At 37.0% G+C, this 24,097-nt stretch overlaps 1 protein-coding gene across 4 annotated transcripts in view; it reads right to left on the bottom strand.

The window, feature by feature from the left end:
- Nucleotides 1-24,097, bottom strand: part of SMAD2 (SMAD family member 2) — an 85,642-nt gene that overhangs the window by 38,450 nt on the left and 23,095 nt on the right. For all 4 annotated transcript variants that reach the window (XM_064294551.1, XM_064294553.1, XM_064294552.1 and 1 more), the window contains exon 2: nucleotides 13,708-13,995. In XM_064294551.1, coding sequence (XP_064150621.1) covers nucleotides 13,708-13,943 — 236 coding nt within the window. In that variant the 5' untranslated portion in view covers nucleotides 13,944-13,995. The remainder of the gene's footprint in view (nucleotides 1-13,707; nucleotides 13,996-24,097) is intronic.

Raw genomic sequence — 24,097 nt, 5'->3', positions numbered from 1 at the left:
AACTTTGTTATTGGGCTAGTCAACATTTTTTGGTAACTAAGGATGAAAATCCTAGCAATTTAAAAAATGAGTATGTGAGGATGTATCTTCTAAAATCCAAATGCTTAACCATCACCTCTCCATGTTCCCTCCCCACAACTTTTGTTTTAAAATGTAAATTCAAGGTTAAAAGAAAAAAAAAAAAAAAACAGGGCAGGTCAAGTAGAGAGTTAGTTAAAAAATTCATATATCAAGCCACAAACGTATGTGAAAAAGTCACTGGGGTATGAATTTTTAGAACCACTGTACTTTTTGGTTTATTTGACCAGTACTGTATTTTTATGCAAATAATGCACACCTTCTACGTTAGCCAACTTCGTCCTCCCACCCCCCATGGTATTTTCATAAGTACGTTATGCTAATTTTTTTAACAAAGGGGTGCTTACAAAAATACCTTGGGGGAGAGAGCGTGGATGGAAAACATAGAAGGTGCACATTATTTGTGTTAAAATACAGTATTTACTTGAATGTGTTCTGTTCCCAATTGATAAGAAGCAATTTGCTAAATGATACAGTTGAATAATTTTGTTCAAAATTTGCAAAATAAGCTAGAAAAAGTTTTCCAGATCATTCCAGTTCTAAACCCAACAAGCCACTTACACCTACAGCATTCATTTACCTTGTTCGTGCCTTCTCACAACTCTCATCTTTATTGTTTACTTTACGGTTATTTAACTTAGTTCCTTTATATTTCATTTTTCCAATCAATCTTTAATTTCTCAGATAATAAGAATCACAGCGAAAATATCCTTTACCTACAGAAAGGACAAAGAATTTCAGGCACAACCTACATCTAACAACTGTGCTTAGAAATACTGCTGACTATTGGAATCATCACTGGGTTCTGGGTATCATCCACAATGTTACTTCTTCAAAACGAACTTTTCAAAAAATGCAGGTAAAGAAGAAAATACTGGTGAAAAAAATACTGAGCTTTCTTCTCTCTAGATATGAGTGTTATAGCTATATACCAAAAAAAAAAAACAAAAACCCCAACTCACTGCCAACAAGTCAGTTCTGACTCATGGTGACCCCATGTGTCACAAGGTGGAAATGCTCCACAGGGTTTTCTTGGCTGTAATCTTTACAGAAGCGGACCATCAGATCTTTCTTCTGCAGCGCCGCTGGGTAGGTTTGAAACACGAACATTTTGGTTAAGTCAAATGCAAACTGCCCATTTAGGGACCTACAGCTATGTGGTTCACACTTATTAAACACTTATGTACGAGGCATAATACTAAGCCTTTACAAACATTAAATCACTTAATCCTCCAACAACTTCCAAGAAGTAGGTATTGTTATCCCCATTTGACAATGAGGTAATGAAGATGCAGATATAAAGTAACATGCCAAAGGTCATACAACTAGCAAACGGCAGGGACGATGGCTGCATTCTTAATTACTAACACCGTGCTGCCTCACATAGTTACTAAAAAGAAAGGAGTATTGAAACATAAAACCTATTGCCTTCTAGTCGATTCTGATTCATAGCAATCCTATAGGACAGGGTAGAACTGCCCCCATAGGGTTTCCAAGGAGCAGCTGGTGGATTCGAAACACCAACATTTTGGCTAGCAGCTCTTAATCACAGCACCATCAGGGCTCCAACAAAACACAGTAAGTCAAAATTAAAACAATTAACTTCAATAGGGTATCCCAGATACCGAAAACATTTACAGGATGTGCTTAATTATAAAAATTAAAGATTTCACATTAAGAGTCATGTTCACAGGGAAAAAAATTTCATTGGACAAGTAAATTGGTAACTCATTACTGTCGATTGTGACTCATAGCAGCCCTATACGACAGAGTAGAACTGCCCCATAGGATTTCCAGGCTATAATCTTTACAGAAGCAGACAGCCATATCTTTCTCCCACACAGCAGTTGGTGAGTTCAAACCACCAACCTATAGGTTAGCAGCCAAGTGCTTAACGACTGTGCCACTGGGTCTCCTTGAAATTGGTAAAATTACCCCAAATTAAAATAGAGGGAACCCAGAGAATTTCTATAGTCTGAGTTCTTGATACTCTTACTCTTCCTTGGTTTGGTGCAGTCCTTCTTACATGTAGAGAGAACTGGATGACGACTGAGAAAGCTTCCTCATCATTTTTCACCTCTACCTCCAATGCTATGTTGAAAGCCCTGCTTTGAGATCCTGCCCTTGAAAAGTAATAAAATATCTCCCAGGTACGTAAAATAGTCCCGACCATGGAAAAATTTTAAATATCAATCTAAAAATGGAGTATTTCAAGTCCTTCTAAAAGCAGAAACCTTTCACTTAAAAAAATAAAGCTAACACTAAATATGGCTCAAGAACATTTAATAATACAGCTGATGGATTTTCTAAATTTATTTTCATATATTTTCTATAGCTAGAAGGAATGCACGAACATTTTTAAAAAAGTGTCATAAATGACAAAATAAATCCTAACAGAAAACATAAATATATGTCACTCCAATCTTTTAAATTTAACACATAAAAACGTGGAATATACATAAAACGAGAATTGTCAATTGTCTGAATGGAGTCCTTTAAGAACTCAACTTTCTAAATTCTATATATTTTTTGTAATGCTTAAAGGTGGCTATAAAGAAATGATTTTTATGATCTGATGATTTTTTCAAATTAGCATCCCACAATATAAAAATCAGCTAACATCTGTATAGCACTCTGAAGCTGACAAATGGCTTTCACATGTAGAGGTTAAGATGTTTAGTTAATGTACATAGACCAATGTACTATTTATTCCTGTTAATGCAAATTATGTAAGCTATCATACAAAAAACTATGGGGGATAATTAAGTTGCTTAAATAATTTTTCATTATAAATTTTTGTTCAATATCTAATTCTGGACTTTCACACCTTCCTTACCACAAATCTAATCTTCCTTCTCCCACTTCTCAGTGGCCCAGCAAACTTGGGATAAACCAAGAAACTAGGGAGAAATTATACTCTCTTACATACACAGAAAGCCACGAACTTAAGCAAAGTTTATAAACGGAAAAAGGCCGAGGTGAGTTACCAGAAATCTCCTTACATATTTCAGTTCTAATTTAAGTATTATCATAGCCTCATGACTAGCATTTCACAATGCTCCCTGTAATAACCCAAAAGCAGAGCTAGAAGTAATTATTAGATTTGGAGAATAAACATGAATCTAACATTTCCGGGGGGGAAAAAGATGATAGTAATAAAAGAAAACTCTATTTATCAATAAAATAGTCTCTCAAAATAAAGCATCGTTGGATAATTTAACAGGTATCATAGTCAAATATTTTTTGTTTAGAAAAAGTCTTACTTTTTTTTTAAACGGTTCATATTTCATACAGGTGCATGTACTATTTCTCCATTATTCCTATATGCCTCCTGCCCCCAGTAACCACTAAATTTGGAACCCTAACTTTTCATAAGAAGGATGCAGTCTAGCAAGTGGGACTCAGTAAAAATATAATTAGAAAAGAGCCTCCCTCCTCTCCCCAGTCACTGCCCTCAAAGCTCTCGTCAAACTTCTTTCTCCCTTTCGGCAGAAAATCTTAAAAAGATCCCATGATTTTTCCAGTCATTCCCAGATATATTAACAATAAATGTCCTCAGAAATTAAAAATTCAGCCTGACCTAAATCAAAACTTTATTCTCTCATTTAATTTTACTTCCTCACACTACTTCCTCCAGGACTTTCTAGCCATTATTTTTAAGGCCCCTCCAGGTTCTGGGATTGCAGGAAGGAAGAGACGGTTTCAGAGGAAGAGGGCACCATCTTCTGTGGCTGACCCGACTGCAATCTGACATGAGTCATGTGGTGGTCGAGCCCCGTGTAGGTTAGATGCAGAATTTCTCTCGCTGGTTCGCTGGGTCACTTTGCCCCTCCAAATTGACCCTCTTGACCCTTTCGAGGTAATGCAACCTCAACTACCTTACTAATGTATACTTGGCCCATGGAAAATTCTTGCATCTTTGACCCATCAAACTTTTAATGTGCAGGTCATTCCAATTGTGCCCTTTCTTCATTCTGCTGACAAGAGGGACAGCTCCTGCTGGCCTCTCACTTTTTAGACTTTTTCAAGTGGAAGCCAGGTACCAGTCTATTTATCCCCCAAACCTCAGCAGGCACATGTCAAACTGAGTTGTTCTCCGAAAACGCCTTAATTTGGATTAAGGAAATGGGAAATGCCATAGCATATACTACTTTCTCCAAAGAAGTTCTCATAACTGGATCCCTTTCATGAACTCTTGTACTTCCACAGGACTCAAAACAAACATAACAACGATTGTGAGGATGGCCCAGGACCAGGCAGTGTTCGGTTCTGTTGCACACAGGGTCGCTATGAGTTGGAATCAACCTGATGGCACCTAACAACAGAGATGAATGACAAGTTAATTGTTGCAATACTTGTCTCAGGTCATCCTTTCTGCTAGTCCTGACATGGAGCACCTCAATTCTGAATGGAGGTTACTTGGAATCTGTTGTTCTCAGAGTTGGAGTCTCTAAGTAAACCACAAGAGTTTATATTTTAACATCCTGTTACAATTCACTTCCAGGTAAGATTATAAATAGGTCACACAGCAAGCCAATGTTCCTGTTACAACAACTAGGAAAAAAAAAAAAAACATATTTGGAGACAATGGAGAGCCATCATAGTAATGAGATCCAGATGAATTAAAATTCCAAAGAAAGAACACTTTCTAGGTGAAGTGACAACTAACTGCCTGTCATTTCCTCCCTAGGGTCGTGTGCATATTCTAGGCTCAAGGATTGGTCCCTGGATGATACAAATGATCTGCGCTCGACTACTAACCCTAAAGGTGGGCGAGTTGAACCCATCTAGCAGTGCCATGAAAGGCCTGGTGATCTGCTTCCACAAAGATTACAGCCAAGAAAACCCTATGGAGCAGTTCTACTCTGTAACACATGGGGCTGCCAGCAGTTGCAATCCACTTCTCAGCCATGGATTTTTTTTTTTTTTTTTTTTAAGGTGCAGGGATAAGGCTTGGCCTAGGAAGAGGGACTCTGGAGGAAAGGACACAGTAGAACTTTTGATAATCACACCAGTCTCTCCCCTTACGATGTCTGCCAGATTTTGAAGTCGCATGCAAAGGGAAGATAAGGAGCCAGACGTAAACTACCATGTTTGAGGGATGAAGTGACAAAATTCTGCCAGGTTTTCAATCAAAATCGCAGGAGACCCCAGTCCAAGGAAAAAGTTTGAGCCAATGGTTGGTTGGTTGGTTAGTTAGTTAGCTGCTGTTACATTGGCTCCTCACTAATGGCAACTCCACGCACAACTGAACAAGTGCTGCCCGGTCCTGCAACATCACCACAATTGGTTGGGAGTCACACCATTGTGATCCATAATTTTTATCAACTGATTTTCTGAATTAGATCGCCAGGCCTTTCTTCCTAGTCTGGAAGTGCTGCTGAAATCTGCTCAGCGTCATGGTAACAACAAATCTCCACTGACAAGTGGTGGCTGCACATGAGGTGCACTGACCAGGAATCAAACCCAGGTCTCCTGTATTTCACATTATGGAAGGCAAGAATTCTACCAATGGTAGGCTATATCAAATTAGAAAGGTAACCCAGCTTCAATCAAGTTCAACCGGATTAGACTGAAGAGATCAGCCAGCCTCTTGCACTATCTACCTGAAATGGTAACAGTCAAATACTCTTTGGAGAAAACATGATTTTCAGCAGTTACAGTTCTACAATATGTGCACAATGCATGCTTCTATGCAATACATGGCATAAAATCAAATGTTATGAAACATGTGAGTGATAATCAAGAGAATGAACCAAATATAATAGAAGCAGACTAAAACCAGATATGGGAGTTGGCAGATTGAGATTTTAAAATAACTATTATAAATATATTAAAGAAAATTCAGGAAAATAGACAAGATAGACAAAAAGATGAAGAATTTCAACAGAGACTGGGAATTTACAATACCAAAGAAGCATACTAAAACTGAAAAATACAGCATTTGAAATTAAGAATTTACTGAATGGGTTTAATAGCAGACTAATTACAGTAGAAAACAGGATCGGTAAACTCAAAGACAGGTCAATAGAAAATATCCAAATTCAAAAAGGTGGGGTGGGGGGTGGGAGGTGGGAATAAAAAGAACAGAGCATAAGGGACGTGAGACCTAGTCATTTTCGCCCAATTACAAGAGAAGAATTAAAGCAAGATCATCAGATATCCTAAACTGGTGCTTTGTTATTATTTTACATCTCTACATTCAGGTGTGATAGTAATTCACATTCCTTAGATGATGGTACATTTACTTGTCTGCCAACGGGGACCACACAGGCCTGGAAACACTCTAATACAAGTAAGGGAGGGAGCAATTAGTGTGCTTAAATGTTACCCCAATAATTATATTCCCTGGATGTGGTTAAGTCACACACAGGAATGGTCTGGGCAAGCTGGAAAGCTCCAGATAAGGTTGGAAATAGACCAAGGATGCTAGTAAAACAAAATACGGTTGTAATTTTTTTTAATGCCTATAACTTTGACTAAATTGATTCTCTTCCCTAATGCCAATACACTGATTTAACAGGACAAGAACAGGAACAACAGGGGATTTTACCTATTGCATCAGGTGTTGAATGCTAAAATTATAGAGACTTATTCTGAGTGTAATTCAGTAATTTTATAAAGGGGCAAAAGTCCTACTGCGGGTAGGTGCTTTCCCTGTTAAGGTAAATGATAAACATGTCCTATGTAAGAATGTATCACATACTCAAAAAGAGGCTTTAAACACCGGGCCCTGGAGCAGAAACCCACTCAAATCTAACGGTAAATGTAGGCATTAGAAATGTTAAAGGTTAAAGGTCTAGCATAATGTCTTTACAAACTGTTTCACAGGACCCTAGACCCCATGAGAAGTGCTTTCCCAACTTAAAAAGAGAACACATATTCAAATGTTACCTACCAAATTTTAAAGGCAGAAGACTACCAACACACGTTTATACTCTTACGCCGTTTCAGGCAAACAAGAAAAATTACCGTTCCTTCTGTTTTGAAAAGTATACCCAAATTGCAAGATAAGTTGTTTAAAACCTGCTATCAATTTCAACTATTTTATCTCATGAACGAGGGTTTTCTTGATGCTATAAAATGAAAGGAGAAAATGACAAAGAGGATGCTGAGGCTGATAAAAGATAACTATTACCCATAACCTCAAAGTTTTAATTTGTATTTAGAAAAAGTTTGATTGCTCTGACTTTATAAACAAATGTTATACATTCAAATAAACTAAATTATGCATTAAAAGTGTTGCCCAAAGCAGCCATCCAAGGTACAACAATTGGTCTCTATTTGCCTGAGGCAACAGAGAAAGAAGGAAGGTCAGGAACAGGAGGAAACGGTATGCGTGATTAACCGTCTTCATAAACAACTCCCCCTCCTTGCCATGAGACCAGAAGAACTGGGTAGCGCCTGGCTACCATTACCGAACATTTTGATCAAAGAGTCTATAAAAGAATCCTGATCAAAAGGGGGGAAATCCAGACTTACTGAAGCCATGAAGGATAGATGAATCCAATTTCTGAAACTACTGCCCTCAGGTAATATCTTTAAACCTTAAACCAAAAATATCCCCTGAAGTCTTAAGACCAAACTATAGTTTAGCTTAACTAATAAAGAATGTCTGCGTTGAGCATTGTGCTCTTTTAAGATGACCTATATGGGATCAAATTGACAGCAGCAACTCAAAAGATTAGATAGGACACTTAAAGGGCAGTGAGTTTACGTTAACGGGGGAGGAACAACTCAGAAAAGGAAGGTGAGAATGGCTGCACAACTTTTAGAATCTAATTAATGTCACTGAATTGTACATGTAGGAATTGAACTGGTTTATGTTCTGCCGTGTATTTTCTTAACAACAAAAATAAATTATACACATAGATACATACTTTGCCTGGCAGAAACTTTTTTCTAAGCAGAGGTGGTGCAATTTAATATGAATTCTCTTAAAAAAGTGGAAAGAAAATGAAGACCTGAAATAATCTGCAAACATTTGATATAAATCATACTCATGGCTATAGCGCTTCAGAGGTTATGAATCACCTGAACATGAAGGTACTCAGATAGCACCACCCCCTTTTACAGATGAGGAAATAATAAAAAGTAGTCACATTCTGCAGGACCTGCATTCATCAGTATAGAAGAAGCTGACTCAAAACCAGGTTATCAAATCTCCAGTTCACAGTTGCCTCCATCACAGTACTCCACACATATCATCTCTCTCTGTCTCTCACACACACCCCTATGTCTATGTATGAATGAAAGGGAGAGAAAATAAGAACAGCCTTCTGAAATAATGAAAGGGAACTAATTTAAGAAGAGTTGAAGAATACCACAGTTTGTGCTTAAGAGAACTTCTCTTTAGCTGTTCCTGAGTTATCCAGAAAAATAACAGGGGTTGAACATGAAACTAGAAATAAAAGTAGACCATCTGATGTTTAAACGTTTGGAAGATGCAAAACGAAACCGAAATGTCAATGACAACATTAAGAACAAACAATATCCTGGAAGGATACATAAGACACTAGCAATATAATTTTATCTGGAAAGGGAGATTGGGTGATGAGACAACAGAGGTGGGAAGGAGATCTATTCTTTGTTTAATCTGTGGTCGATTTTTGAATCATGTACACATACTACTTTATGTTTTTAAGCAACATACATTATGAAGGCAAAAATAGTCATAAATATATATTTTTTAAAACCCAATGAATGCTAACCAAATAAAAACAGAATCGCCCTTTAACAAAAAAGTTGACTTCAAAGGCTAAAAAAGTGAAGGCAAGCATTACTCAAAAGTCCTTCTTAGACATCTGATTATGCTGGCTATAAAAGTAAAAACCTACTTTTATATGTAAATATTAGGGAAATTATAAGATTTCTTTTTTAGGTCATTCATAGTTAACTACTATTAACAATTTGGTGTAATTCTTTCTAAGTTTCAAGATTAAGTGTGACATTCCCATTTCTAATTTGCTAACAGTTGGTGGGCCGAAACCACCAGTGGCTCCACAGGAGAAAGACGTGGCAGTCTGCTTCCATAAAGATGACAGCTTTGGAAACCCTACAGGGCAATTCTACTCTGTCCTGTAGGGTCGCTGTGAGTTGGATCGATTCAACAGCAGCGGGTTTGGTTTTCTAACGTGAATAAAACCTACTGCCACTGAGCTGATTCCGACTCCCAGCGACCCTACAGGACAGAAACATGAGTAAATGGTGCATTTTCCTCAACTCTTTTTCTAGACCCATCTGATCATACGGTTCTTCCTAAGTATGAATATGTGGTATCTTGTACTAACAGATTTCCTGGAGTTGAATCACCCTTAATTCCTACAATAAATGCTACCTAGTCATATTGGGGGGGGGGGGGGGTTTATGTTTTTAATAAGCCACGGAATTCTAGTTTCTGATATTTTATTTATAATTTGCATTTATGCTTATAAGTCAGCTTGTTGTAATTTTATCTTTCATTATTCTCGTTTAATTCCTGTATGAGTTGGTCATTGTTGCTGGTTAGATGCTGGCCCCGTATCGTAGCAACCTTATATATAATAGAATGAAACAGTTGCCTGGTCCATTTCTATGATCGTTGTTATGTTTGAGCCCATTGCTGCAGACACTGGGTCAACACACCTCATTATATTTCTTTTATTATTAGAGTTAAGGAAACATGGTTAAGACTGGTTGTTTCTAATTCTTGACTACTATAAACAATACTGAAATCAACATCAAGTATCATTGAGTGTATTCCTGATTGTTTCCTTAATATAAAAGATTAAAACTGTAACTGCATGGTCAAAGGGCCACCTTAAGAAAGCCGTTATAATTTATGTTTATGAAAATGAAACAATAAATTCTGCATTCTTAACAATGAGAAAGATAAAGCATTTCATACATTTAGAATAAATAATGAATATTGTAAAATTGCCATTTTATACCCCATCATCCCTTGCTTTCAACAACAGAAGCTCCATCCCCACTGCAGTTTCGACCCTGCTTTATTAGAGGTAATATGTATATCAAAAGCCAACTTTTTTTCTTATATCTGATTCTTTACCTAAATACCAACTGCCATTCTGATTTTACAACTGGTCTCCTATTCCTCAGTCTCAAAAATGTTTGAGATGGAAAGGCTCTGAAACTTTTTAAACTATTCAGCTCACTGCAGCTCAGTAGGTAAGTTCCACCCATGAAATTACTTTGGATTACCACCTGGGACGCAGTAGGGGCATTTACATGTAACTACAGCCGCCAAAACTCCAGAACCAAAGCTATAAAGGCAGAGTACTTTGGGGGTGGGGTGGTGGGGGGGAAGGGACAAAAAGCCAAGACTATGCTTCTGCCCTAAGGTGAGTTCATCTCTAATACTGGGGGCCAAAGGGGAGAAAACTGTTAAAAGTCAGTAAAACAGGTATTCTAAAACATTTGCTATTTTTAAAAATTAAGTAATTTATGTTTTATGCTTTTCATTAACTTCTTTATAAATACCTTAAGGTATTTTATTAATATTTTACTTGCAATTTTAAGTTAAAAAAGCTTAATTCAATCCATTTTGTATCACAGTTTAAATAGTTTTGTTTAAACTACAGTGTGGATTTATCTATAACTGACCTTTTCCACCCCCATACCCTATTCTTTACATGCTACATAACTAAGAGTTGACTGAATTCCAACTAAAATTTCTATTTGAGAAGATTTCATAGTTAAGAAATGACTAATAACCTGATACAATGTGACTGTTCTACTACTAAAAATAAAGAAAATTTATAAAATATATAGCACCAAACTACAGTGTTTAAGAAGCTTAAATTTTCTGACAGATAACAAATTAACAAATCTATGTAACTTGCAATATAAGAAACACTAAATTACCTTCAAGGAACTCTTGATAGTGAAAAACAAGATAATGGACAACCACCATTTCACTTTCATTAACAAAGAATAGAAAAAAAAAATTTTTAAATAATGTAGAAAGCCCTAGAATATAAAGTATCTACAAGACGCTATAAAAAGAAGAACTGGCAATATGGAAAAAAAATATGACTGAGGTTACCTCAGTAATTTATATTTAAGTACCTGCATTTGTACATTTTAATCACCTACTGTATCTCCTTAGAGAACAGGATGGCAAGATTCTAGGCTCAGACCCTGTGTTGTTGATAACCTCACTACAATGGCAATTTCAGCCTTGGATGGAACTATGCAAAAACATGGCTCCATCTCTCCCTGTATCACTCAGCTCTTTGATGAGGGAGATAATATACTAACATGTCTCTCTGTCAACAGTCTCACAACCACCTTCCTGAATGCAGCCAGAACACTGTACTTAACATTAAACTTATGACTCTTCTTTACCTAAGACCTTTCAATGACTCCACCCTCACTCAATCATATTCTGGTAAAAGTCTGAACTCCCTAGCACAACAAGCTATGATTCCTTACTACCTACCCATATACAGACTCATCTCTGCCATTTCCCACCTCTCACTTTACATTCTAAGGGCACCACTATGCTTCAGCCCTTTGGCAATCCTCCTCTACCTCCACATCTCAATGCCACAATGTCACTGTTGATGAAACAAGTGACTAAATTCCTCTTTTACAATGATGAAGCAGACTCAACTCAGCCACCAGTTTTCCTCAAGAAGGAAACAACATAAGCCAGCAAAGTAAGCAAAGTTTTTTCACAACTACTACACCTTATGAAATTATCATTTGTTTTCGTTTATCTCCCTCACTAACAAGTAAGCAACAAGAGCAAAGACTATGTATTAACTTCAGTAAGGAAGAGTATATCAAGTATGTAGTAGGCATTTAATAAATGTTCAGTGAATTAAAATGCCTGGCACTACACAAAGAAGTTAACAAATACAGTTTAAGTTATTCTTAGTCAATTCATCAGCAAGCCTTGTGAGCTTTACTTCCAAAACACATGTTGAAACGATCCACTTCACTTATTAGCACAGCCACCATCCACCACCCCAGTCCCAGCCTCTGTCAACTCTCATTTAGGCTACTTTAATAGCCTCCCTAACTAATTTTCCTACTTCCAGGGCTACCAATCTACTCTACTACTACTAATTCTATTACAACACACACACACACACACACACACACACACCATCTCCCCACTATTTGTGTCCAGCAGCCAGTGATCTTTGAAAGTCATAAATAGGTGATAGTACAACACCATTTAAAAATTTTTCAATCGTTTCCTGTTATATGTAGGCCAAAATCCAAACTCCTATAATGCCCTACAATGAATGCCCTGTATGATCTTTTTAAGCTCTGAACTCACTTTATACTACTCCATCTCCACTGGGCTCCTCTTAAATACTCCAGTATAATAAGCTCCTTCCCACCTCAGAGTCTACACTGGCTCTTCCCTCTGCCTAGAAGACTCTTCCCTCAGCTAGCTACTACTTCTCAGAGCTCAGCTCAAGCATCGCAATCCATTCCAAAGCAGCTTTCTATTCTATTATCCTCTATTGTATCACCCCACTTGCTGTCTTCTCTGCACTCATTACCATCTCAAATTATATTTATCTGATCACTTGTTTATTGTGTATATCCAGTCTTATGAGGGCAGGATGGTGTTCATCACTGTTTCTTCAGAGGTCTAGAAACAGTGCCTTACACATAGCAGGTACTCAATAGGCATTTGTAAAACAGAAGAATAAACCAAGAAAAGTAACTTATTTAAGATATACATGAAACGAGTAAGGTAAAATAAATGGATAGCCTACCAAAAAATGAAGGAAACATTTTACTGTTAGCATTTCCAAGTATAGGCTGCTGGTCACAGGGTTCTACTATCAACAAGAGTCAGGAGTGTATTTCTCAATGCTCACTGGAAACATGTCAAGTAAAATGGTTCCACATGGTTTCAGGTGCTATAGGCTAGCCCACATGTATGACACTGCAAACAATCATTTCAGAAAATTCTATTCCTTGACACTCCTAAACAATCTATAATGTACACAAAAAGTAATAAAACATACTCAGAAACCACCTGCTACTTTATTAAAACAGTATTTATGTGTAAATGAGTAAGTTAACACTAATAAAACTTCTACCTCTATTGGAACAGATCCTTCCAATACAAGAGGTAGGTTTTCAAGATAAGTTCTACAAATACCTACGATATCTAAGCAGCTGCCCTTTGCACGTAATGACGCAATTCAAATAAAAACTATATAAAATTTACCACAATGTTACAACCTCTTTTAACTTCTTAATGACTAAAAGTTTTGACCAAGAACAGAAAAAAACTATTAGTTACTACTGAACTAGTGGTAGAAAAGCTTAGAATATCGTTATTCAAATGTTATTCAACCACAAAAATTAGGGTAACATATACAAGATAATGAAGATAAAACAGTAAAATCTAAGCATTTTATTTTTCTTGATTAACACTTCTCAACTGCTCAAGAAAATGATATGGATAATAAACAACTCTTAACAAGTAAAAAAAAATAATAAATATGACAGGTTAAAAATAGCTGTCAAACTGTAACAATCACTATTTACAGGTGACTCAGAAATAACAAAAATTCAACAATCTGCCTTCAGATTCCTTTAAGTAACAATCAACGGTACAATCATTGATTGTAAACCCAATAATCTAACAACACTCACCTTGGTATAGTAACACATTTAGTATTACAATTTTGAGTGGTGATGGCTTTCTCAAGCTCATCTAATCGTCCTGTTTTCTTTAACTTCTTCACCAGACTTTTAACTGCTTTCTCACACCACTTTTCTTCCTGTCCGTTCTGTTCTCCTCCGCCTGCTCCTCCAGACCCACCAGCAGATTTCTTCCATCCCAGCAGTCTCTTCACAACTGGTGGAGTGAATGGCAAGATGGACGACATGTTCTACCAAAGGCAGCAATTCACACTAAGAAAACGTCCTCCTCTATCTAACCTAGAAAAGATATTGGAAAGATAATTTAGAGACTAACTTTAAAATTGAGTAATACTTTGAACATATTGTAGAAAGCAAACTGCAAAAACAAGATACAAATTAAAACTTATTTTATTAAAAATTAACATTATAGAAGGCAAACTGCAAAGCTAGGTAAAAATTAAATAATAAAAAAAATACTTCCAGAAGTTTTCTTCTCACTCATAAAAATGCTGTCTTTACTAGTTTAAATGAATTTCAGAAACAAACCTTTCTAAAAACTAGACAATATGGTAAGATTTCAAGTCTTGTGGGCAAATATAATAATTTCACAAGTAAAATCTTTAAAAGTCTCATCACTGCTAAAAAATACAACTTTATTTTTCACTCTTAAGTGTCCATAATTATTTTCATCAAAAGAATTAAAGTTTTTCTCACTTTTTAGACCTCTAAACCTATTCTCAAAAGATCCTGTATATGTAAATGTAGAAACATACATAAAATTTACAAGTCTGCCTTCTCCATTAAACTTTCATAACTGACTTGATAGTATCATAAAGCAAATTCTTAAGTTACAGAAAGGGGAAACGCATCAAATGTGAAGTAAACACAAGAATAAAACAATAAAGGTAAACAAAATCTGCAGAGAAGAGATTTGGTTCACTTTCACCATCCCTTGAGGGATCTTTTAATTAAGCCTCTTTATAAAAAAGTATTTTTATTTTTATCTAAGTAACAGTATAAATAGGGAGTAAAGTCCAATATAGTTCCTCTTTCCAAACTCAGGTGCAATTCTTTAAAGTTTTTAAACTCTTTTTTCTGTAAAACAAACAAACAAAAAAAACCTAACCCATTGCCACTGAATTGATTCCAACTCATGGCAACCCCAAAGGACAGAGCAGAACTGCCCCATAGGGTTGTAATCTTTACGGAAGCAGACTGCCAGATCTTTCTCCTGTGGAGCTGGTGGTGGGTTTGAATAACTGGCCTTTCCATTAGCAGCCGAGCACTCAACCACTGGGCCACCACAGCTCCTTATATATAATGGGTGTATAATGAAACCCTTTGAAACATCAAGTTAAGGTATTACCTACTGATTGTTCTGTGGAAGCTGAAGATTTAGCTTCCTTACACCACACCACCATCACTCACTTCCTTTCCTCCAACCTCAAAAGTAATTATATCCCAATTGTAATAATTATGTATATAATATTGTTATTTGATGAGATTAGTAGTAAACTACTATATAACCGTGTTTCCCTTCATGTACAACTTTTGTTCTCCCCAAAGTTAATTATCTTACTTTTCATTCACTGAGTTTCCATGCACCTATCACAAATTCTTCCCACACTTTCCATAGCCGAACAACGAAATTTTCCACAAAGTCAAATGCATCGGAAATCGGTTAGCTCCATTTTATTCCTAGAGCCCTCCCATCCTGACGCCCTCTGTCCTTCCACTCCAGACTGGACTAACAATCCTCTGGCCTGCTGCAATTGGTAAACAGAGTCTGCAGAGAAGAGAATTCCCTTTCTCTCTTTCTGGCCCGGGTCCCCTATTTCTTAATACCACAGCTTCATCTTTCTTGGTTCACTGCATCTATCATTCCAATGGCATCTATTATTCCTGAGAAAGATAAATGGGAATTAAACTTGGAGACAATGTATAAAAATCTTTACCTGACTTGATTGACTTAGTATAGAAGACTATGTTGAAAATCATATTTACATAGAGATTTGTTTTACTTTTTGGAATGTCTTTGTTGTTTCTTCCACTTATTAAAGTATCATATGCTTATTTTCAAAACATTCTTATGATACTAACATGTACAGGTCATTGTTAATCCCATCTCTTAATCATATAAATGATTAAAATTATGGTCTATCATACTTTTTTTCTTAAAATAATTAAAAAAAAAAAAAAGCAAATCCCAGATACTGTCATTTCACCTCTATATAACTCAGTATCCACTATTAAAATTATGAGATTTTCTTTCATAATCATTGTTATACATCGGAATCATCTATATAACCCAAGTCACATTAAAATTTCTCTGCCTGATTAAAAAAATTCATTTACAGTTGATTTGTTTGAACAGGGTCTATATACTTCTTAGATTATTGTCTCCTAAGGTTTTTTTTTTTTTTTTTAAATCTAGGGCAGTCATTCCATTTTTTTCTTCATGAAACTGATTGGAGAAAAAAACTCTGTAGACAGACGTCCTCCATTCTAAATGGAGACACAGACACCATAATGATACACTGTGGTGTCATTAACTTGTTCCTCTATCCTCTGTTTCTCCTGTGCCATGGAGGTTAGCTCTAAATGCTTAATTTGAATGAATTTCAACTTACAACAATAATAGATGCTGTGTGATTCATATCACATCAAAAATCAAGAGGTCCACAGTGTCTGGTTGTCTACTATAAAAACCAAAAACCAAACCCAGTGCCGTCAAGTCGATTCCGACTCATAGCGACCCTAGAGGACGTTGTCTACTTTAGCAATACTAAAATTGATCAAATGGAGACAGTGTAAATTTCTGCACCGTAAACTTCCCCCATTATCTTTCCATTTTTAGTATTTTCATCCATTAATGGTCACCGTCTAAATCTACCATTTTATTTGGGTTATTTCTTAATTCTATTTCATCCACATTAGTAGAAATTCTTTTGCAAGGAACTTTTTCTCATCGACTAGGATTATGTGGTTATTCTAAAATACAACTCATTTAGGCAACAGCAGGTTAAATGCTTAACTCATTCATTTTAATAATTTTCAGAATAAGAAGTTAGTGCTTTAGTTAATTCCAATGATATCTAAAAAGGTGTACGTGTGTTGGGGGAAATCATATTAATAGGAGCTAACAACAAACCAAAAAAACCAAACCCACTGCCATCGAATCGATTCCAAATCATAGCGACCCTGTACGACCCTATAGTGGTTAGCAGCCTGAGCTCTTAACCACTGTGCCACCAGCGCTCCAGGAGCTAATAGGTTCTTATATATTCAGTGTGTTTCAATCAATTGTGATTTTTCTTTTTGATGATCAAATCTTTGGCCAGTGGGTGCCCCTTCAAATTTGGTCTTTTTGACATGACCCCAGAAGTCTGATAGCTTGTTTTCTAGCACACAAAAACACTGAAAATTCATCTTACATTTCTCCTGCTACCAGATATGAATTGTTATTCTCCCTAAGAGCCCTGCTGCTTCTTAGAGGAGAATGGCATATAAAAACCACAATCTGGGAACTAGGTATTTCCTTTGTTACCTAGTCTGACTTAAAAAACACCCAACCAAACCTGCTGCTGTCGAGTCGATCCCGACTCATAGCAACACTGCAGGACAAAGTAGAACTGCCTACCAATAGGGTTTCCAAGGAGCACCTGGTGGATTCAAATGGCCAAGCTTTTGGTTAGTGGCTGTGGCACTTAACCACTATACCACCAGGGTTTCCAGTTTGACCTAGGAATCTTACAAAGGTTTTATTAAAATACTAAAACCTTAGATTTTAAGTTTATTTTTTATGAAAACAATGATACTTATGCTTTGATTAGTATGGTCCTTACAAATCATAATGATCAGATAATACATTCTACATTTGAAGATGTTAATGTTAAAGAAAATCCTAAAAATAAAATTTCTTTAAATTAATGAATGTGTTCTGAAATAATTTCCAGTCAAAAGAATGGGTTAATTTTCATAAATTAATTTCCAATAAGCACAAACTGCATTCCCACTCTAATCTCTCTATAATTCCAATATTTTACTTTAAAAGGAAACATATTTATTGAGCATTTACCACACATGTGAGGCACTGTGCTATACCACAGGACATGGGATAATGAAAAAAACAGGACTCCTTTTTAGAATAGTTCAAAGCTAGCGAAGGCAACTGCCACAATTAAAATAAACATGACAAATAACCTGAAAGAAGTTGTAGTGGGAATTTGGGGACACGGAGAAGCAGCACCTAAATTTGCCTCAGGTGTCAGGGAAGGTTTTTCCTGCGGCAACATTTTGGCTTTTTAAAGTTGCTTGCTATTTATTCATTCCTTCTTGCATTCAAAAATATTTTTGGCACACCTATTAAGCCTGTATTTGCCTCTTTACTCTCAGACCCAGTCTCTGCTATGTACCTGCAAACTATACTTCCCAGAGGATTGGGAAATGTTCTAAAGCAGAGAGATCAGCTGGCGGAGAATTGTAATATAGAGGAAAGAACAGATACTGGGGAGACAGAATAGACAGGATCTGACTGCTAATGGAGAAGAAAGGTTATGAATTACAAGTTCTTGCTTGAACAACTAGTCGAATATAAATACAAGAGAGCAAAATATGAAGTACTAGAGGAACACAAGTATTGTTTTAGTCAAGCTGAATTTGATGTGCCTGTGAAACTTCCAAAAAAGTGCCCAATAAGCAGATGAAACAAAGGTCTGAGGCTCGGCTGAAAGATCTAAGGGTTGAGTAGTAATGGAAGCTTGGAACAAGCAAGGGACAGTTCGGGAAGAATGAGAAGAGGGCCAAGTCAGAGGGAAAAGATTCTGAGAAATAATTCTGAAGAAGTTACCAGAGAAATGGGAGAAGAGGTAGGTAATCCAAGGGAGAGAAAGGTGTCATGGAAACAAAGGACAACTTACAATACCTAACATAACAGGATCACACAACTTCTAAGGGCTGACGCAAGGATTTGATCAAGCAGCATGATGCTAGAGAACAGAGTATATCATTGCTGGAAGTATACACTGCATATCACACTTTGGAGTTATCATGGAGACCTAAAAGGAACCAGCATTAAATAAAGCTTGAGCTCCTTATACAATCAACAAAGTTCTCTGTGCCTGATGAATAAGTTCATTAGAAAAGATGAGAATGAAGCACTGAGCTCCAACTCCTTTCTCAGCTAAATTATTTAGATTTAATTTAACTAATCTCAGTCTCCCAGCCTCCACCCTCTACCTTCTTTGACTCAAATAGCTTGCTAAAACACAAATCGTACGTCATTCCACTAACAAAACTCCTTCAATGACTGCAGTACATTACCGGAACATGACATCATATCCTTAAACTATGAAAAACATATACAGACTTGAAGCCAGAATGCCAAGTTCAAATCCCAGGGATGCCACTAACTAGCTGCATAGCACCTCTGCACACTCCAGTTTTCTCACCTGCAAAATGTAGATAATAATAATACAACAGCCACTATAAAAATGCAATGTGAGCCACATACGCAATTTAAGTTTTCTAAATAGGCATATTTTCCACCACTCATCAGTTCGTCTGTCGTACTGCAGTGGCTTACGCGGTGCTGTGATGCTGGGAGCTATGCCACTTGTATTCAAATACCAGCAGGGTCACCCATGGTGGTCAGGTTTCAGCTGAGCTTCCAGGGTAAGAGAGATGAGGAAGAAGGACCTGGTGATCTACTTCTAAAAATGTCGGCCAGTGAAAACCTTATGAATAGCAGAGAACACTGTCTGATACCGTGCTGGAAAGTTAGCCTCTCAGGTTGGAAGGCACTCAAAATACAACTGGCAAGAGCTATCTCTTCAAAGTAGAGTAGACTTTAATGCTGTGGATGAAGTCAAGCTTTCAGGAACTTCAATTGCTGATGTGGCACAAGTCAATATGAGAAGAAACACCTCAAACATTCATTAATAATCGGAATGTGGAATGTATGAAGTATGAGTCTAGGAAAATTGGAAGTCATCAAAAATGAAATGGAATGCATAAAGATCAATATCCTAGGCATTAGTGAGCCGAAATGTACTGGTATTGGGCATTCTGAATCAGATAATATGGTTTACTATACTGGGAATGACAAATTGAAGAGGAATGGTGTGTCACATTCTTCGTCCAAAAGAACATTTCAAGATCTATCCTGAAATACAAAGCTGTCAGTGACAGGATAATACCCATATGCCTACAAGAAAGATCAGTTATTACGACTATTATTCAAATTTACGCACCAACCACTAATGCCAAAAATGAAGAAATTGAAGATTTTTACCAACTTCTGCAGTCTGAAATTGATCAAATGTGCAATTAAGATACATTGATAATTACTGGTGATTAGAATGTGGAAGGTGGAAACAAAGAAGGATCAATAGTTGGAAAATATGGCCTTGGTGACAGAAATGACATTGGAGATCCCATGACAGAATTTTGTAAGACCAATGACTTATTCATTGTAAATACCTTTTTTCAACAACATAAATGGCAACTATACATGTGAACCTCACTGGATGGAACGAATACATAGGAATCAAATTGACTACATCTGCAGAATGACACAATGGAGAAGCTCAGTATCATCAGTCAGAACAAGGCCTGGGACTGACCGCAGAACAGACCATCAACCACTCATATACAAATTCAAGTTGAAGCTGGAGAAAATCAGAACAAGTCCTCAAGAGTTAATATATGACCTTGCGTATATTCCGCCTGAATTTAGAGACCATCTCAAGAACAGATAGGACGCACTGAACGCTAAAGACAGAAGACCAGACAAGTTGTGGGGTGACATCAAGGACATCATACATGAACAAAGCAAAAAGTCATTATAAAGACTGGAAAGAAAGAAAAGATCAAAATGGACATCAGAAGAGACTCTGAAACCTGCTCTTCAATGTCAAGGAGGTAAAGCAAAATAGAAGAAATGATGATGTAAAAGAGCTGAGCAAAAGATTTCAAAGGGCAGCTCAAGAAGACAAAGTATTATAATGAATTGTGCAAAGGCCTGGAGTTAGAAAACCAAAAGGGCATTTCTCAAGGTGAAAGAAAGAAGAAAAAATTCAAGCCTCAAGTGGCAATACTAAAGGATTCTTTGGGCAAAATATTGAACAATGCAGGAAGCATCAAAAGAAGAGAGGGAATGAACAGAGTCACTGTACCAAAAAGAATCGGTCAACATTCAACCATTTCAGGAGGTGGCATATGATCAAGCACTAATGGTACTGAAGGAAGAAGTCCAAGCTGCATTGAAGGCACTGGTGAAAAACAAGGTTCCAGAAATGGATGGAATTCCAATTGAGATATTTCAACAAATGGATACAATGCTGGAAGCACTCACTTGTCTATGCCAAGAAATGGAAGACAGCTTCCTGGCCAAGTGACTACATCTATATTTGCACCCATTCCAAAGAAAGCTGATCCAACAGAATGCAAAAATTATCAAATGATGTCATTAATATCACACACAGGTAAAAGTCTGCTGAAGAAAATTCAAGAATGGTTGCAGAAGTACATTGACAGGGAACAGCCAGAAATTCAAGCCAGATTCAGAAGAGGTTGTGGAACAAGGGATGTCATTGCTGATGTCCAGTGGATCCTGGCTGATAGCACAGAATACCAGAAAGATGCTTACTTCTGTTTTATTGACTATGCAAAGGCATTCGACTGTATGGATCATAACAAATTATGAATAACATTGTGAAGAATGGAAATTCCAGAACACTTAATTATGCCCATGAGGAACCCGTACATAGACCAAGAGGCAGTTGTTTGAACAGAACAAGGGGACACTGCATGGTTTAAAACCAGGAAAGGTGTGTGTCAGGGTTGTATCCTCTCAGCATATTTATTCAATTTGTATACTGAGCAAATAATCCAAGAAATTGTACTATATGAAGAAGAATGTGGCATCAGGATTGGAGGAAGACTCAGTAATAACCTGCAATATGCAGACAACACAACCTTGCTTGCTGAAGGCCAAGAGGACTTAAAGCACTTAAAGACCACACCCTTCTGTATGGATTACACCTCAACATAAAGAAAACAAAAATCCTCACAACTTGACCAATAAGCAACATCATGATAAACAGAGAAAATACTGAAGTTCTCAAGGGTTTTATTTTACTTGAATCCAAAATCAACATCCATGGAAGCAGCAGTCAAGAAATCAAACAATGTATTGCACCGGGCAAATCTGCTGCAAAAGATTTCTTTAAAATTTTCAAAAGCAAAGATGTCACTTTGAGGACAAAGGTGCACCTTACCCAAGCCAGGGTATTTTCAATTGCCTCATATGCATGTCAGTGGCAAGGGGTTTGGGTTTTTTTGTTTTCATATACACGTGAAAGCTGGACAATGAATAAGGGAGACTGAAGAACTGACACCTTTGAATTACGGTGTAAGCGAAGAATACTGAATATACCATGGACTGTCAGAAGAACGAACAAATCTGTCTTGGAAGAAGTACAGCCAGAGTGCTCCTTAGAAGCAAGGATGGCAAAACTCCATCTCACATACTTTGGACATGTTATCAGGGGGACCAGTCCCTGGAGAACGACATCATGCTTGGAAGAGGTTCAGTGAAAAAGAGGAAGATCCTCAACGAGAGGGACTGCGGCAGTGGGCTCAAACATAGCAACGATTGTGAGGGTGGCACAGGACAGAGCAGTGTTTCGTTCTGTTGTACCTAGGGTTGCTGTGAGTCGGAACCAACTCAACAGCACCTAACAAAAACAGTGGTCATATTAAAAATAAAATAAGTGACAATTTAAAGACATATTTTATCTAATCCAATATATCCAAAATATTATCATTTCAGAATGTGTTCCATATAAAAATATATTGAGATATTCTCTACTCTTGTTTTCATATTAAATTTGACTTCAAAACCCTGTAAGTATTTTACATTTACAGGACAACTCAATTTAGACTACTAGCCACATTTCAAGTATTCAATAGCCGTTTCAGGATAGTGCTTGCTATACTGGACAGGCCAGCTCTAACCACTATACACATTCCTGCCTCACTCTCCATGTCCCGTAGTAGTGCATAAATACTTTTTACTCTCTAATGATCTAAAGAAATGTCCCCTTTTTCATTTCTGATATTTGTAATCTATAGTCTCATTCTCCTTCCCTATTATAATACACATAAATTGCCATTAGGTGCCATTCAGTTGTTTTTGACTCAGAGTGAACCCCTGTGACAGAGTAGACAATATATAAAACCATACCCTGACAAAATAAAATACACACAACTCCATCAAACACATATAATAATCCACCAACCAGAAGTTTGGGACTACCAGGCAGCAAAAGATGTACCAGCTTACCCTTTGTCTCTACATTAGTTCAGTTCACTGTTGAATTCTACTCTGTGCCAGAAAGTATGCGCCAGGAGCACAAGTTAACAAGTCCATGTGACACAGGCTTATCCTAGCACAGAAAACATGATTAATTCAACCTTTGGCAGAAGAGGTACCACAAAAGTGACACAAAACAGAAGTCTGAAGAGGGAGTTTACTGGGCAGAAAGCTGACCACGTTTTCTAGGGACAGGAGACATTTTGGGAACTACAGAAAAAAAGAAAAGGTATTGCTAGAATACCAAGTACAAGGAAGCAATGTGATAGGAGCTAAGGGAAGAGTAAGGCCAGCTCAAATTAAAAAGGGCTCTGAAGACAGAAGCTAATTCTTACTAAAGAAGTAAGGCAGTGCTCATGATAGGTGTTATGGATTGAATTATGTCCCCCCAAAATTTATGTTGATGTCCTAACTCCTGGCACCTGAGAACATGACCTTGTTTGGAAATAGGGTGTTTGAAGACACTATCAGTTAAGTAAACATGAGGTCATACCAGAGTAGGGTAAATTCTAACTCAATCTGAGTGGTATCCAATAAAAAGAAGAAATACAGAGAACAGAGGAAAGAGGCCACGTGAAGTTGCAGCTCCTAGCGAAGGAACACCTGAAGCCACCAGAAGCTAGGAGAGAAACACAGAACAGATTCTCCTTCAAAGCCTCAGAAGGAATCAACATAGCTGACACTGATCTCTAAAGTCCCAGCCTCCAGAACTGTGAGAGAATCAATTTCTGTTCTTATAAGCCAACCAATTTATGGTACTTTGTTATGGTAGCTCTAGAAAACTAACATAATACAGAAGATATTAATTTACTCATTTCAGAAACAATTCACATGTCTTATTAAACAATTGGACGTGGACAGGTTAGGAAAAAGGATGCTTCAAAGATAACTGACAATGCTAACTACTGTAACTGAGCAGTATATAATGGTACACTAATCATTACTTGGAACACAGAGAGGGTAATCTAAAGGTCCAGGTTATAGGGTCAGTTTTTATACATGCCTTTATGTAAGTAACTGTGT

This window comes from Loxodonta africana, chromosome 11 (assembly GCF_030014295.1).
Source record: "Loxodonta africana isolate mLoxAfr1 chromosome 11, mLoxAfr1.hap2, whole genome shotgun sequence".
NCBI lineage: Eukaryota > Metazoa > Chordata > Mammalia > Proboscidea > Elephantidae > Loxodonta > Loxodonta africana.
This window is presented reverse-complemented; position numbering and strand designations above follow the sequence as displayed.